This window comes from Oncorhynchus gorbuscha, linkage group LG08, assembly GCF_021184085.1.
Source record: "Oncorhynchus gorbuscha isolate QuinsamMale2020 ecotype Even-year linkage group LG08, OgorEven_v1.0, whole genome shotgun sequence".
Classification (NCBI taxonomy): Eukaryota; Metazoa; Chordata; class Actinopteri; order Salmoniformes; family Salmonidae; genus Oncorhynchus; species Oncorhynchus gorbuscha.
Window position 1 is genome coordinate 46,661,850 of NC_060180.1, and position 18,260 is coordinate 46,680,109.

An 18,260-nucleotide genomic window follows, 5' to 3' on the forward strand; every position below is an offset into this window, starting at 1 on the left:
GTGTCTTTAATGTAGAAGAGCGATACATGAAATAACTATACAAATACAAAAACAACAAACGGAACGTGAAAACCTAATACAGCCTGTCTGGTGAAAACTAACACAGAGACAGGAACAATCACCCACGAAAACACAGTGAAACCCAGGCTACCTAAATATGGTTCTCAATCAGAGTAAGGTGATTCTCGTTGTCTCTGATTGAGAACCGCCTCAGGCAGCCAAGCCAATACTAGACACACCCCTAATCAACCACAATCCCAATGCCTACAAAAACCCCAATACGACAACACAATAAACCCATGTCACACCCTGGCCTGAACAAATATATAACGAAAACACAAAAATACTATGACCAAGGCGTGACAATAGGACAAATGGTGTTTCATCAGCAGAGGTTTGAGCAACGCTGTTCTACACAGAGTAAGATTTTATTTCACTCTAGTTTTCAAAGCGTTGTTGTAAGATTACATTTTTATTTAGCATTCTGCAGTGACAGAAAAAGGTAAGTAGGTTGTTGTTTTGAAAATTTAAACAACCAATTTCTGATAATTTCTGCTGTTTTTGTGGGGCAGATAATTAATGAATTGACTTTGTTACATTTTAACACATTGTACATATACAGTACAATGCACTTAGTAGAAGATGTACACTGAGTGGACACTTGCCTAATATTGAGTTGCACCCATTTGCTAAATGATTTAAATGGGAATGTGTCAAGTGTTTCACAGGGATGCTGGCCCATGTTGACCCCTATGCTTCCCACAGTCATGTCAAGTGTTTCACAGGGATGCTGGCCCATGTTGACCCCTATGCTTCCCACAGTCATGTCAAGTGTTTCACAGGGATGCTGGCCCATGTTGACCCCTATGCTTCCCACAGTCATGTCAAGTGTTTCACAGGGATGCTGGCCCATGTTGACCCCTATGCTTCCCACAGTCATGTCAAGTGTTTCACAGGGATGCTGGCCCATGTTGACCCCTATGCTTCCCACAGTCATGTCAAGTGTTTCACAGGGATGCTGGCCCATGTTGACCCTTATGCTTCCCACAGTCATGTCAAGTGTTCCACAGGGATGCTGGCCCATGTTAATATAATAATAATAATAATATATAATAATAATAAATAATAATATGTTGACCCCTATGCTTCCCACAGTCATGTCAAGTGTTTCACAGGGATGCTGGCCCATGTTGACCCCTATGCTTCCCACAGTCATGTCAAGTGTTTCACAGGGATGCTGGCCCATGTTGACCCCTATGCTTCCCACAGTCATGTCAAGTGTTCCACAGGGATGCTGGCCCATGTTGACCCCTATGCTTCCCACAGTCATGTCAAGTTGGTCTTTGGGTGGTGGACCATTCTTTATACACACAGGAAACTGTTGAGCATGCAAAATCCAGCAGCGTTGCAGTTCTTGCCACAAACCGATGCGCCTGGCCCCTACTACAGCACCCCATTCGAAGGCACATAAATCTTTTGTCTGAGACACATACACAATAATGTCGCAATTGTCTCAAGACTTAAAAATCCTTCTCCTCCCCTTCATCTACAGTGGCTTGCAACAGTATTCACCCCTTGGCATTTCCCACTTTGTGCCTTACAATCTGGAATGAAAATGGATTTTATGGGGGTTTATATCATTTGATTTATGCAACAGGCCTACCACTTTGAAGATGCAAAATATGTTTTATTGTGAAACAAACAAGAAATAAGACAAAAAAACAGAACTTGAGCGTGCATAACTATTCACCCTCCCTCCCAAAGTCAATACTTTGTAGAGCCACCTTTTGCAGCAATTACAGATGCAAGTCTCTTGGGCTATGTCTCTATAAGCTTGGCACATCTAGCCACTGGGATTTTTGCCCATTCTTCAAGGCAAAACTATGCAAGCTCCTTCAAGTTGGATGGATTCCACTGGTATACAGCAATCTTTAAGTCATACCACAGATTCTCAATTGGATTGAGGTCTGGGCGTTGACTAGGCCATTCCAAGACATTTTAAATATTTCCCTTAAACCACTCAAGTGTTGCTTTAGCAGAATGCCTCGGGTCATTGTCCTGCTGGAAAGTGAACCTCCGTCAAAATGTCAAATCTCTGGAAGACTGAAACATGTTTCCCTCAATTCTGACCAGTTTCCCAGTCCCCTCAGGGATGGTGTTCTAGGGGTGATGAGAGGTGTTGGGTTTGTGCCAGACATAGCGTTTTTCTTGATGCCCAAAAAGCTCACTTTTAGTCTCATCTGACCAGAGTACCTTTTTCCATATGTTTGGGGAGTCTCCCACATGCCTTTTGGCAAACACCAAATGTGTTTGCTTATTTTTCTCTTTAAGCAATTACTTTTTTCTGGACACTCTTCTGTAAAGCTCTGTGGAGTGTATGGCTTAAAGTGGTCCTATGAACAGATACTCCAATCTCTGCTGTGGTGCTTTGCAGCTCCTTCAGGGTTTTATTTAGTCTCTTTGTTGCCTCTGATTAATGCCCTCCTTGCCTGGTCTGTGAGTTTTGGTGGGCAGCCCTCTCTTGTTGTTGAGGTGCCATATTCTTTAAATGTATTAATATATACTGAGATCATGTGACAGATCATGTGACACTTATATTGCACACAGGTGGACTTAAGTAATTATGTGACTTCTGAAGGTAATTGGTTGAACCAGATCTTATTTAGGGGCTTCATAGCAAAGGGGGTGAATACATATGCACATACCACTTTTCCATTTAAATTTGTATTTTTAGAAACAAGCAATTTTTTCACTTCACTTCAACCAATTTGTACTATTTGTGTATGTCAATTACATGAAATCCAAATAAAAATCCAGTTAAATTACAGGTTGCAATGCAACAAAATAGGAAATACGCCAAAGGGGCTTCAATCACTGTACACTGATTGAAGTGGATTTAACAAGTGACATCAATAAGGGATCATATCTTTCCCCTGGTTTCTCCTGATCAGCCTATGTCATGGAAAGAGCAGGTGTCCTTAATGTTTTGTACACTCAGTGTATATCCTCATAAGTTTAAGTTGACATATTTTCTCATATTTAAGAATCTGTCTTGAAAAAGGAAAGCATTTTATTAGTTTTTCTACCACCCTTTTCTCCCCAATTTCATTATTGTATATGTATTTTATTTTATTTTTAACCCACCTTCGGAGGACACATATTTTTCTATTTTTACATCTTTTCTGCTACATATACATACATTTTACATACACATTTTGCATACACATTTTACATACATGGTACTTTTATTTAAAGCATTCACATATCAATAATACATTACCAAACATACATGATTTAATCCCACCCCTCAGCCACTCTCAGCCCATTCCACCTATCACAATAGAACCCTCTTGTTGGGTTTCATTGCTGCAACTCCCCAACGGGCTTGGGAGAGTCAAAGGTCAACTGATGCGTCCTCCGAAACATGACCTGCCAAGCCGCGCCTCAACACTTACTCACTGAACCCGGAAGCCAGCTGCATCAATGTGTCGGAGGAAACACTTTTAAACTGACAACAGAAGTGAGTCTGCAAACGCCTGGCCCGCTGAAAGGAGTCGCTAAAGCGCGATGAGTCAAGTTAAGTCCCACTTTTATGGTCTTAAGTTTCATCAGCTGTGTTGTACTATATGATATAAAACACAGGAAATACGGAATTTTGACTGCACTGGGCTTTTAAAACTTTCAGAAGGCAGGTTTCCATTTACCCAGATTTATTAGACAAAAGCAATGTTGCAACAACAACACAAACATTGCGACACATTTAATGGAAATGGCAGCCATGGCAGAAATATTCGAAAGATCGACAACATTTTTATCTGTTCGACAAGAGTGAATTTTGAAATGGGTGTCATGACTCTCTTATCATAAGAGTAGGGGTGTTAACCAGCCATAAAATGATGCAATATATGTCACAACAGGCGTAAATATATTGGCCATGACAGTGTTACGACCATATTACGCCAGGTTATACGCTGTTATGACATATTATGACAAGGTTATGACCGTGTCATAATGTGTAATGACACTGGCTGTTAAGTAAAGTGTTACCCAAGTATCACCATCCATTTTTTTCTACAAGATTGCAATTTCTACCATTGCAACGACTGTGGCGATACGTTGGCAAATCAGAATGATTAGAAATGGCAAATATTAGTCTATTCTTGCATACTATCCATGCTGGGTTTTGCGGGCTACCTGAGACATGAAACAGATAGATGGAAGGGCATACAGGCAATTTATTAATGCACAATTTGCCTAAATGGATCATGGACACACTTCAACCATTTAATTTGTGTTTGACACTCGGTCAAGGTCAACTTTGTCTTGGTTTTCAGACAATTGTTGCATTTATTTTTGATGCAAACTTTCTAAATGTCGACCAAAAAAAAATCTCTGGCCAAGTTGATGGAAACATAGCTAGTGTAAATTAATGACGTTGTTTTCTGCATTGTTTATTGTAGATACATAATTCTGCCTTTAGCATTATGAGACTCCAAAGTGCCTCAAATGGTTAAGATTGTTCCTGTGTTTGATTTAAAACATAATAAACCTAGATGAAAATGCTTGGTGTGTCTCTAATTATATGTCATTGCATAGAAATAACCACACACACACAGCCGCTATAAGTACGGAGTACAGAATAACATGACGTCCAATAACTGCAATCACATTTTTCACTTGACCAATTTTAGTAGGTATCATAATAGCAAAAGGGTTTTCTAATGATCAATCAGCCTTTTAAAATGATCAACTTGGATTAGCTAACACAACGTGCCATTGGGACACAGGAGTGATGGTTGCTGATAATGGGCCTCTGTACGCCTATGTAGCCGTTTCCACCCACAATAGTAATTTACAACATTAACAATGTCTACACTGTATTTCCTTTTCTTTCAAAAACAAGGACATTTCTAAGTAACCACAATCTTTTGAACGGTAGTGTACAGATAAGATTACATGGGAATGCACTCAACTAATGCCTTTTTATTACATGCTGTTACTGACATGTTTACACCAGAACCTCATTTATGGGTGTAGCTTGCTTATCTAGCCATTGAATTACACACTAAAAGCAGTGGAGGCTCCTCAGAGGAGGAAGGGGAGTGCATTTCCATGTAATCTTCAGTGAAATTTCATAAAAATAAAATAGTGAAACATTTAAAAAGTTTAGATTAAACTATACTAAATATGTTCATATGTCACCAAATAATTGGTTAAAATATACTGTTTTGCAATGAAAATCTACAGTAACTTCAACAGCACTGTCGAGGCTAGCACCATGGTGTAGCCGGAGGACGTAGTGTAGCCGGAGGTCAGCTAGCTTCCGTTCTCCTCTGGCTACATTGGCTTCAATACAAAACCTAGGAGGCTGGTAGGCTGAAGGACGTCCTCCAACCAATCAAAGCTTTTGCAGTATGAATTGACAAGTTGCCTGTCATGTCTTTGGCATCATTAAAGTGAAGACTGTTATTTTATCAAATCAATTCTCTGTAATTATAATTACGTTTATTACGTGATTAAACTAATCATGTAAATGTAATTGACAAGGAAGTCGGGGCACCAAGGAAAATCTTCAGATTACAAAGTTATAATTTTCCTAATATAACTCTTCAGATATTTTAATATTTGATCAATTGGTCTTCTAATTAATGAATTATTCTTTATCTCACATTAGTCTCATTCCAAACATCGTAAATTGTTGGTTGTCTGCACGAACCCAGCCTTCACTATGAATCATCCATACATCAATTGTCGTAATCATTTATTTACTAACTAACTAAATAATCACAGAAATGCAACAAAAAACAAACAAAGTAGATATGGTTACAAGGAAATGATAGGGGATGTTCCCTAGTGGGCTAAACCAAAATGGTGGTTTGGTAGACAAAGGGACTGAGAAGGGCGCAAAAGACAAAAGACACTACACAGTTGCTAATTATATGAATTGAAATGCTAATCCTTAGCACATGAACGCTCACTCATTCGGGAATAATTGCAATCGATATGTATATTTACGCTCAGTGTGTCGTCGTGATCTCTGTTGGAATCATCAGTCTTTCTGTTGAAAAGTTAACATCTTAACTTCTCTTTGCGTCCCTGGAGTCTTTCGTTGTTAGAATAGATACTTCAGAGTCCCATTCAGAAATGTTCTTGTAGAATAGATGTTTCGGTGGTTGTTGGTCTTCGCATTCCAGGTTGACATAAATTATAGCTGCAGACTAGTAATTAGTATTGAAGATTTTATCTTATTCTATCGGTATTGATAGTCTCAGAGTTTAACCATTTCCACCAATGTACCCAATGCTCCACGTGGTTTGGTTAGGAATTGAACAACCATTACAACCTCCCTCAGATGACCGAGGAATGCACGGTCTCTACTCAAACCTTAGCCCTATCAGTAATCTAGGTACCCATGGTCTGAAGTGGGCTTCTCCAGGTGGAGGTTATATTCGAAACAGCAGAAAAGGCTGTCCAATGACGCCAGATCAATGTCTGTGCTCATGGGGCGGGCCAATGACTTAATTCAACTTTAAAGGGAATTGTCTTTCATTAAACAGTTTAAAATCACATTACATAATTTCACAAATAGTTTCATCTTTATTCATTCATTTTATACAATAATTAGATGCAAATCTCATTACGGAGACTCTTGTATAAACAGTTATGGTAATGTGGCTGTATTGTCTCTCATGAGGTCACAAACATTAAACCAAATGGACCGGTCGTAGCTGAATTCTCCACCGACCGTTTACACATTCTCCAAAATAGAGATATTGTTCAGTTCTCAAGTTCTGTGAGGTAGAATAAGTTGGTTTGTTCTAATGTGAACCCTCTCTCCATACCGCATGGCCGGGGGGGAAGAGAGTCTCCTCATGGAATTTACAACCTGAGATAACAGAGCCTGGGTGTAGGAGGGAGAGAGGTGGTAAGAGAAAGAGGGAGGGTACTCGCTATACCCAAAGAGGGCCACGTCATGACATGTCCATCCAATCATAGAAATAGAATCAGAGAATGAAACTAGTGTGTTGCATCGGGATTGTGCCACAGAGCATTATGGGGGTTCTGTGTGTTAAAGCTAGGATCGATCTCTGCCTGAGATTGATTTCATGAAGAAGGATGAAAAGGTTAGGGCGTTCAATACCAACTGGAATCAAATGTATAACTTGTTAACTAACAGGGAGCCTTTCATCAAGCCGCCTGTAACTGCACTTCATGATGCTTTACAAACTGAACATCTTTTCTGGGATGTCGAAAACATCCGTTAAAAGTTTGATTAAAGAGATAGGTTGACGCATTTATTCCACGTGAGCTCAAGTCGGCAATGCACTTTCCTCTTGTATTTATTTAGCAAAGATGAAAAGAATCACTCCAGACAGACACAAGCAAAAACGAATGACATAAATGTTGCTGCAGCCTAGGCTACACCTAAACATTAGAAATCTGACATGCTGTATGGGATGAGAACAATAGCTTTCTTTCTGTTATCAACTGTAGGTCTACTAATATGAGAAGCTGCATAACAGCCTATGCGCCCTGTCCATCTGTATAGGACCAACTAATTGATCATGTATTTATAGTCCATTTGTTTGTCAGGAGAAATGTGAATGTGATCAAATCTAGATTATATTCAAAATTGGGCTGGCTAAAATGCCTATACAGTTTTAATCCAAAATGATTAACAGGAATGAATCAATCAACATAATAGTGTCGACAGGCCTAAACATGCATAAAGCAAGCTCATCCCTGTGAGTTCCATTGTCCTTCAGTTGATGTCTGGGTAGAGGAAATCTCCCTCCTAATCTAGTCTAAACATCATTTAAATGAACAAATATAAGATAGCTGGACTTTGACAGGGTTTTCATCCACCCCAGGGCCAGGAGTTTTTTTCAGGAGTTTTGTAAAACCATGTGACTTAATTAGGAAGAAATGGTCCCATCATAGCCCATATAAAAGCTTTTTACAACTGATTAATCACTGTCATACCTTTTATAGGTTCCAGAATGTTCCTAGTTAGGTTAACGTATAAGGAAAAACATCTCTTGGGCTACTTTGATATGTGAAGTGGGTGAGATGCCCACTAGCCCCCGAATAGCAGCACTGTCGAAACTATTACACTCAACGGAACGACTTGATTAGTGTAGTGTCAACAACGCACCCACTGCCAGCTAGCCTACTTCAGCAGTACTGTATCATTTTAATCATTTTAGTCAATAAGATTCTTGCTACGTAAGCTTAACTTTCTGAACATTCGAGACGTGTAGTCCACTTGTCATTCCAATCTCCTTTGCATTAGCGTAGCCTCTTCTGTAGCCTGTCAACTATGTGTCTGTCTATCCCTGTTCTCTCCTCTCTGCACAGACCATACAAATGCTCCACACCGCGTGGCCGCGGCCACCCTAATCTGGTGGTCCCAGCGCGCACGACCCACGTGGAGTTCCAGGTCTCCGGTAGCCTCTGGAACTGCCGATCTGCGTCCAATAAGGCAGAGTTCATCTCAGCCTATGCCTCCCTCCGGTCCCTCGACTTCTTGGCACTGACGGAAACATGGATCACCACAGACAACACTGCTACTCCTACTGCTCTCTCTTCGTCCGCCCACGTGTTCTCGCACACCCCGAGAGCTTCTGGTCAGCGGGGTGGTGGCACCGGGATCCTCATCTCTCCCAAGTGGTCATTCTCTCTTTCTCCCCTTACCCATCTGTCTATCGCCTCCTTTGAATTCCATGCTGTCACAGTTACCAGCCCTTTCAAGCTTAACATCCTTATCATTTATCGCCCTCCAGGTTCCCTCGGAGAGTTCATCAATGAGCTTGATGCCTTGATAAGCTCCTTTCCTGAGGACGGCTCACCTCTCACAGTTCTGGGCGACTTTAACCTCCCCACGTCTACCTTTGACTCATTCCTCTCTGCCTCCTTCTTTCCACTCCTCTCCTCTTTTGACCTCACCCTCTCACCTTCCCCCCTACTCACAAGGCAGGCAATACGCTCGACCTCATCTTTACTAGATGCTGTTCTTCCACTAACCTCATTGCAACTCCCCTCCAAGTCTCCGACCACTACCTTGTATCCTTTTCCCTCTCGCTCTCATCCAACACCTCCCACACTGCCCCTACTCGGATGGTATTGCGCCGTCCCAACCTTCGCTCTCTCTCCCCCGCTACTCTCTCCTCTTCCATCCTATCATCTCTTCCCTCTGCTCAAACCTTCTCCAACCTATCTCCTGATTCTGCCTCCTCAACCCTCCTCTCCTCCCTCTCTGCATCCTTTAACTCTCTATGTCCCCTATCCTCCAGGCCGGCTCGGTCCTCCCCTCCCGCTCCGTGGCTCGATGACTCATTGCGAGCTCACAGAACAGGGCTCCGGGCAGCCGAGCGGAAATGGAGGAAAACTCGCCTCCCTGCGGACCTGGCATCCTTTCACTCCCTCCTCTCTACATTTTCCTCTGTCTCTGCTGCTAAAGCCACTTTCTACCACTCTAAATTCCAAGCATCTGCCTCTAACCCTAGGAAGCTCTTTGCCACCTTCTCCTCCCTCCTGGATCTTCCTCCCCCTCCCCCCCCTCCTCCCTCTCTGCAGATGACTTCGTCAACCATTTTGAAAAGAAGGTCGACGACATCCGATCCTCGTTTGCTAAGTCAAACGACACCGCTGGTTCTGCTCACACTGCCCTACCCTGTGCTCTGACCTCTTTCTCCCCTCTCTCTCCAGATGAAATCTCGTGTCTTGTGACGGCCGGCCGCCCAACAACCTGCCCGCTTGACCCTATCCCTTCCTCTCTTCTCCAGACCATTTCCGGAGACCTTCTCCCTTACCTCACCTCGCTCATCAACTCATCCCTGACCGCTGGCTACGTCTCTTCCGTCTTCAAGAGAGCGAGAGTTGCACCCCTTCTGAAAAAACCTACACTCGATCCCTCCGATGTCAACAATTACAGACCAGTATCCCTTCTTTCTTTTCTCTCCAAAACTCTTGAACGTGCCGTCCTTGGCCAGCTCTCCCGCTATCTCTCTCTCTGAATGACCTTCTTGATCCAAATCAGTCAGGTTTCAAGACTAGTCATTCAACTGAGACTGCTCTCCTCTGTATCACGGAGGCGCTCCGCACTGCTAAAGCTAACTCTCTCTCCTCTGCTCTCATCCTTCTAGATCTATCGGCTGCCTTCGATACTGTGAACCATCAGATCCTCCTCTCCACCCTCTCCGAGTTGGGCATCTCCGGCGCGGCCCACGCTTGGATTGCGTCCTACCTGACAGGTCGCTCCTACCAGGTGGCGTGGCGAGAATCTGTCTCCTCACCACGCGCTCTCACCACTGGTGTCCCCCAGGGCTCTGTTCTAGGCCCTCTCCTATTCTCGCTATACACCAAGTCACTTGGCTCTGTCATAACCTCACATGGTCTCTCCTATCATTGCTATGCAGACGACACACAATTAATCTTCTCCTTTCCCCCTTCTGATGACCAGGTGGCGAATCACATCTCTGCATGTCTGGCAGACATATCAGTGTGGATGACGGATCACCACCTCAAGCTGAACCTCGGCAAGACAGAGCTGCTCTTCCTCCCGGGGAAGGACTGCCCGTTCCATGATCTCGCCATCACGGTTGACAACTCCATTGTGTCCTCCTCCCAGAGCGCTAAGAACCTTGGCGTGATCCTGGACAACACCCTGTCGTTCTCAATCAACATCAAGGCGGTGGCCCGTTCCTGTAGGTTCATGCTCTACAACATCCGCAGAGTACGACCCTGCCTCACACAGGAAGCGGCGCAGGTCCTAATCCAGGCACTTGTCATCTCCCGTCTGGATTACTGCAACTCGCTGTTGGCTGGGCTCCCTGCCTGTGCCATTAAACCCCTTCAACTCATCCAGAACGCCGCAGCCCGTCTGGTGTTCAACCTTCCCAAGTTCTCTCACGTCACCCCGCTCCTCCGTTCTCCCCACTGGCTTCCAGTTGAAGCTCACATCCGCTACAAGACCATGGTGCTTGCCTACGGAGCTGTGAGGGGAACGGCACCTCAGTACCTCCAGGCTCTGATCAGGCCCTACACCCAAACAAGGGCACTGCGTTCATCCACCTCTGGCCTGCTCGCCTCCCTACCACTGAGGAAGTACAGCTCCCGCTCAGCCCAGTCAAAACTGTTCGCTGCTCTGGCCCCCCCAATGGTGGAACAAACTCCCTCACGACGCCAGGACAGCGGAGTCAATCACCACCTTCCGGAGACACCTGAAACCCCACCTCTTTAAGGAATACCTAGGATAGGATAAGTAATCCCTCTCACCCCCCCCCCTTTAAGATTTAGATGCACTATTGTAAAGTGACTGTTCCACTCGATGTCATAAGGTGAATGCACCAATTTGTAAGTCGCTCTGGATAAGAGCGTCTGCTAAATGACTTAAATGTAAATGTAAATGTAATGCCCCAGGGGGGTAGAAATTGCCCCACTGCTCTGGGATCTATGGTGCCACCAGTCTGCTTGCAGGTGTCAGTTATCGTCAGGTATGTAGATGATCAGGGCTTTATTTTGCTGTATTTGACTTCGTGAATTTGGAGACGTCTGAGTTTAACTTCAGAGAAACTCGTTGTCCAAACCTACGATGGCACAGCTGTAATGGAAGTCCCCTCATGTTCCCTGATTAAGAGGGGATGTCTACTCCACTCCACTACCATTGTCAACATTCTCCTGACATGAACTGTACCCATGACGTCTCATGTGCCTGCTCATCCACTCATCCAATTTTCTCTCATTACTGTATGTAGAGTCAATCACATACACAATCACATTACTAAACATAAATGATTTTACTCCTTGCTTGGACTAACTCATTCTTAGCTCTTTTGTCTAACTGTGTAGTGTCTTGTGTTACTGCACTGGTCAAGCCTCTGAACAACTCAACTCATGCCTCATACCCTCAGTCAATCAATCACTGCTGTGATCCCTTTCCAACACTGTGTAAGTAGCCCTCTCATTCCCACTCCCCATAATATTGTACTATAAATGTCTTTATTAAATGCTTTAGGTTAAAATAATTTGTGTTTGGCGATTTTTGAAACACGCTTTGTGGTCTCCGTGCGTTCCACGCCTATACCGTGGGTCTCCAATTCTCCTCAATTTTTCAAGTCACCAGCCTCCACTGGTGTGCAGCAGTTAGATAATGTTTCAATTAAAGTTAGCTATGAGAAACCCAGGCATGATATTCATTTGAAGCACCCCCATATGATGGTTGACATGATCTTTCTCTTATTGTTATTTAGATTGAAAGAAGCAGAAGTGGGTTGTGGTGTTCTGGTCGAGTGTGACAACACCATAAAAGAGACAAATTTTGAACATTTGGAGGTTTATAAAATCTGCCGTCTGGTGAAGATCAGGCCGCACAGAGCTTTTTCTATGGGCTGTGTTGCCTCAGGAACAGTGATGCAAACGAGTCACCTTATGGCGAAATTCGCCGTTTTGATTCCAAAATAGGGTGACCTACATGAATGGTGTAGATCCAATGACGATATATTATGTTGGTTTGATCGCGGGGGAGGCACTAGTAATGTCTGCAGTTTTCAGTATGGTTATTTGTTTTAATTAAGTGTATTAGTCTATAAATAAATCTCTTTGCCAAAATTCGTCATCTCTCCCATGTCTTATTCGACTAGTAGTTGCTTGCCTACATTTGACCCCTTCCTCTGTTTAATATAACACACATACATTTTGACCAGGCATATGCATCCTAGGGTTAAGATGTTTTTTCCCCAAATGCAATATTTAGATGTGTGTGTGGTCACAGGCATTCTATTATAAAAGCTGTCATGGCTAACTGCAATATTAGTGTATTGTTTTTTTCCAAGACTTGAGTGTCATTTGCAGTAAAGTCTAGGCAACAAATGACATTGGATTGCTATCCTTACAGTTTTAAGTTGTGTTAGGTTCACATTAACCACTTTATATTTTACACACAGAGACTGATCATGAAGATCATATTCTTTGTTGTTTTATTAGTTCAAACCTGCATTTATTTTGCATGTTTCAGTGTCAAAAAGAAAAAGTATCACCTTTTTGGGCCCTCACTGTCACGCCTTGGTCATTGTATTTTGTGTTTTCGTTATATATTTGTTCAGGCCAGGGTGTGACATGGGTTTATTGTGTTGTCGTATTGGGGTTTTTGTAGGCATTGGGATTGTGGTTGATTAGGTGTGTGTCTAGTATAGGCTTGGCTGCCTGAGGCGGTTCTCAATCAGAGTCAGGTGATTCTCGTTGTCTCTGATTGGGAACTGTATTTAGGTAGCCGGGGTTTCACTGTGTATTTCGTGGGTGATTGTTCCTGTCTCTGTGTAGTTTCACCAGACAGGCTGTATTAGATTTTCACGTTCCGTTTGTTGTTTTTGTATTTATTAAGTTATTTCATGTATCGCTATTCTTTATTAAAGACGTGAGTAACCACCACGCTGCATTTCGGTCCGACTCTCTTTCGACAAACGAAGAACGCCGTTACACTCACCAGTTTGCATCCTTGCAGGGAACAGCCCCAAGCTAGGGGAGGCCCAAGCCAGATCTCAATTCCTCAGAAAATGCTCAGAAAAAGCTCTGATGTGGGAGGAAGATCCGAGAACTCTGGAAATGATTCCATCGTGTAGGTCAGTGGCTATTTTAACATGTATATTTTGGTGGGGCAAACTCTTTATGCACTATAACGGTGACAAACGGTGCCCACAAACTGTTAGGGCCTATAGAAAACTGTCCCAACAGAATAATACTTTTTAGAAATTCAGCACCGTGGAGTGAATCATTACCACTACTACATCTGGCTATTAGCAAAGCCTTGTCTGGCAGCGAAATAGTTCATTCAGCCTCATTTACTGCCTTTAAAAAAAACATAGCTGATATGGCTGACTTGCTTTAACAAATGTGGTTTCTACCCGACAATTGAGATGTACAATCTCGAAAAAGCAATCTGTAATTTCGATTAAGACTTTAATGAGCGAGCTAGGATGGACATAGTCAATACAACTATTTGTTCAGCACTTTTGAAACGTACAACGACATAGTTCAGAACATGGGCCGTTCTTACAGTATTCTCCCTGTACACCAAGTCAGATTCGTAGGATAAATAAAGGGGGCATATAAGCAGACAATGTAAGCTCTTACAATATTTGATGACATTTCTCTAAAACAGACTATGAATCAAATCAAATTGTATTGGTCACATACAGTTGAAGTCGGAAGTTTACATACACCTTAGCCAAATACATTTAAACTCAGTTTCACAATTCCTGACATTTAATCCTAGTAAATATTCCCTGTCTTAGGTCAGTTAAGATCACCACTTTATATTAAGAATGTGAAATGTCAGAATAATAGTAAGAGAATGATTTATTTCAGCTTTTATTTCTTTCATCACAATCCCTGTGGGTCAGAAGTTTACATACACCCAATTAGTATTTGGTAGCATTGCCTTTAAAATGTTTAACTTGGGTCAAACGTTTCGGGTAGCCTTCCACAAGTTTCCCACAATAAGTTGGATGAATTTAGGCCCATTCCTCCTGACAAAGCTGGTGTAATTGAGTCAGGTTTGTAGGCCTCCATGCTCTCACACACTTTTTCAGTTCTGCCCACAATTTTTTTTATAGGACTGAGGTCAGGGCTTTGTGATGGCCACTCCAATACCTTGACTTTGTTGTCCTTAAGCCATTTTGTCAAACTCTGGAAGTATGCTTGGGGTCATTGTCCATTTGGAAGACCCATTTACGACCAAGCTTTAACTTCCTGACTGATGTCTTGAGATGTTGCTTCAATATATCCACATGATTTTCCAGCCTCATGATGCCATCTATTTTGTGAAGTGCACCAGTACACCCTGCAGCAAAGCACCCCCACAACATGATGCTGCCACCCCCGTGCTTCACGGTTGGGATGGTGTTCTTCGGCTTGCAAGCCTTTTTCCTCCAAACATAATGATTGTCATTATGGCCAAACAGTTCTATTTTTGTTTCATCAGACCAGAGGACATTTCTCCAAAAAGTACGATCTTTGTCCCCATGTGCAGTTGCAAACCGTAGTCTGGCTTTTTTATGGCGGTTTTGGAGCAGTGGCTTCTTCCTTGCTGAGCAGCCTTTCAGGTTATGTCGATATAGGACTTGTTTTACTGTGTATATAGATACTTTTGTACCTGTTTCCTCCAGGATCTTCACAAGGTCATTTGCTGTTGTTCTGGGATTGATTTGCACTTTTCGCACCAAAGTACGTTCATCTCTAGGAGAAAAAAACCCACATCTCCTTCCTTAGCGGTATGACGGCTGCGTGGTCCCATGGTTTTTATACCTGCGTACTACCGGACATTATTTAGAAATTGCTCCCAAGGGTGAACCAGACTTGTGGAGGTCTACAATTGTTTTTCTGAGGTCTTGGATGATTTCTTTAGATTTTCCCATCATGTCAAGCAAAGAGGCACTGAGTTTGAAGGTAGGCCTTGAAATACATCCACAGGTACACCTCCAATTGACTCAAATGATGCCAGTGAATTATAAGTGAAATAATCTGTCTGTAAACAATTGTTGGAAATATTACTTGTGTCATACCCAAAGTAGATGTCCTAACTGACTTGCCAAAACTATAGTTTGTTAACAAGAAATTTGTGCAGTGGTTGAAAAACAAGTTTTAAGGACTCCAATCTAAGTGTATGTAAACTTCCGACTTCAACTGTACACATGGTTAGCGATGTTAATGCGAGTGTAGAGAAATGCTTGTACTTCTCATTCCGACAGTGCAGCAGTATCTAACATGTAATCTAATCTAATTCCACAACATCTGCCTAATACACACAAATCTAAAGGGATGGAAAAAATAATATGTACATATACATTTAAGGATGAACAATGACCGAGCGGCATAGGCAAGATTTAATAGATGGTATAGAATACAGTATATACATATGAGATGAGTAATGAAATATATGTAAACATGATTAAAGTGGCATTATTTAAAGTAGCCAATGATTTCAGTATGTATGTAGGCAGCAGCCTCTCTGTGTTAGTAATTGCTGTTTAACAGTCTTATGCTATTGAGATAGAAGCTGTTTTTCAGTCTGACCTCGCCTTCTGGATGGTTGTGGGGTGAACAGGAAGTGGCTCGGATGGTTGTTGTCCTTGATAATCTTTTTGGCCTTCCTGTGACATCGGGTGCTGTAGGTGTCCTGGGTGGCAGGTAGTTTGCCCCTGGTGATGCGTTGTGCAGACCGCACCACCCTCTGGAGAGCCTTGCAGTTGAGGGCTGTGCAGTTGCCGTACCTGTTCTCACTTGAACAGGAAGTTGGCAAGGCAGTCCTTCTTGGGCAAATTTTGTCATCAAACTTTTTCTTCAAAGTCTGGCTTTTTTTTCATTTAACCTTTATTTAACTAGGCAAGTCAGTTAAGAACAAATTCTTATTTACAATGGCGGCCTACCCCTGCCAAACCAGGACGACACTTGGCCAATTGTGAGCCGCCCTATGGGACTCCCAATGACGGCTGGATGTGATACAGCCTGGATTCAAACTAGGATTCGAACCAGGTACTGCAGTGAAGCTTCTTGTCTGAGATTTCCGAGTTTCCAGTTGTTTTGAATGCGGCAGAAGTCATGCTGGATTGACAGCAAGGCCAATATGGAATGTTTATCCTTTTAAGCTTAGAAAAGAGACCCTTAAACCCAGACTTGGACAACACACCCACTGCATTTAATAGCAGGCTAGTGATTGCTTTGCAATGCTTGCAGTTAGCCACTGATTCCTTTCAAACCACTCATTGTTGAATTAGTGATTTCCAACCTATTGTGTAGTGTTTATGTCCAATGGCCGATGAGCACCGATACGTTTTATCGCTAATTTCTCTTCATAATTTCTCTTCATATCACAAGGATTGAAAAATATTTGCCAGTAGATTGTCGACATGATTCATGATGATGACTGCTAGCTTGCTAGCTAAGATTTTGAACGTGTGAAGTTGACATGATCAATCAAAGCTACGGTAGATATAACGTGATTTGACGTAATTTTATATGTGGCCAATGACCTTCACCTTTCTTGGATGGGCACTTCCTTTGTAACTCTATGGCAGCACCCAACGGGCTTGAATTTTTGAGCTCTCCCCGTATATTTTATGGTGACGTCGTGTCCCCATGACTGACAGAACACTGAGCCAATCACAGTACAACTATAGAATATTACAAACTCCTACGGTCTGTATTTTCCTCTGGCTGCCCCACCACAGAAACCACTGAACTAGCCTGAAACACCTGCATTTTGGAGCTGCCTTACTCAATAAAGCAAAAAATAGATGTATATTTTTTTTTACATTGTTTGCAAACTGATATGTAACATGTACTAATGCCAAAATAACATGCCAAGCAGGCAACCTGCCCTGAATGACAGGTCACCACTGGTGTCAGCAGGGCAACACAGTGGACTACCACAGGCACCACTATGCAATAGATAAATGGTGGAATTGGTTTGCTTACCTCGTCTCATACTGTGTGTTGTAGCTTATTGTCAACTACTGGATTGTGGTCATGCCATATACAATATGGACGAGATGGCTGCAGGATACTGTATGGGATATGGCTAGCATGGCTGTTGAATTCAAGTTATTCCTGTAATAACCCTATAATACTTCTATAGTGGTTTCTCCTAGGACTTCCCGAGGGAGTGAAGGACCTTCCTCCCGGGGTGGCTCTTCCTCTGGAGGTCAACCTGGTCTACATGCAGGGCATCAGCTTCAGTAAGGGCTGTTCCATCGGCCAGGACTCATCACAACGGGGTGGAACGGAAACATCTGATGCCGTACGCACGTCGGCACTACCCGAAGGATTGGCACCTCAGACCCAGTCTGGCAAGTCAGCCGGGAAGCACAGGGCCGGGCTCATGCCAAAGAGCCATTAACACTCAAGGCTTCTGAGGACACAGTCTCTGGAGGAATCCGTGCAATACTGGTGGCCCAAAGACTCTTAAAGCCAAATGAAGATAAGAGGTATTTGACCCCTTGACCCCAACAATATGAAACGCACACATGTTGAAATGAGCCAGATCATACTTACATGGATAATGTACATAAAGTTCAAATGTTCTTATTCCAAATCACCTAGTACAGTATTTCACTGCTGGCACTACCAACCATGTCTATGACGTCTATGAATAGTTTCCTTGTTTGTAGTATTGTGATTGCTTCAAATATTGAGTTCCTTGACACTATGCTGTTTGCCAGTTGTGCACTGCTTGCCAGTTGCTAGCTATTATCTTAAATATTACT

General features: G+C 42.8%; 1 protein-coding gene across 1 annotated transcript; it reads left to right on the forward strand.

The window, feature by feature from the left end:
- The first annotated feature begins 12,205 nt into the window (after nucleotides 1-12,205).
- On the forward strand, nucleotides 12,206-18,117 carry LOC124040659 (putative transferase CAF17 homolog, mitochondrial). The gene is made up of 3 exons (XM_046357739.1): nucleotides 12,206-12,354; nucleotides 17,404-17,443; nucleotides 17,643-18,117. Exons 1-3 carry the CDS (start codon nucleotides 12,214-12,216, stop codon nucleotides 17,891-17,893), a joined length of 432 nt encoding a protein of 143 aa, XP_046213695.1. The 5' UTR covers nucleotides 12,206-12,213; the 3' UTR covers nucleotides 17,894-18,117.
- Nucleotides 18,118-18,260: the final 143 nt, after the last annotated feature.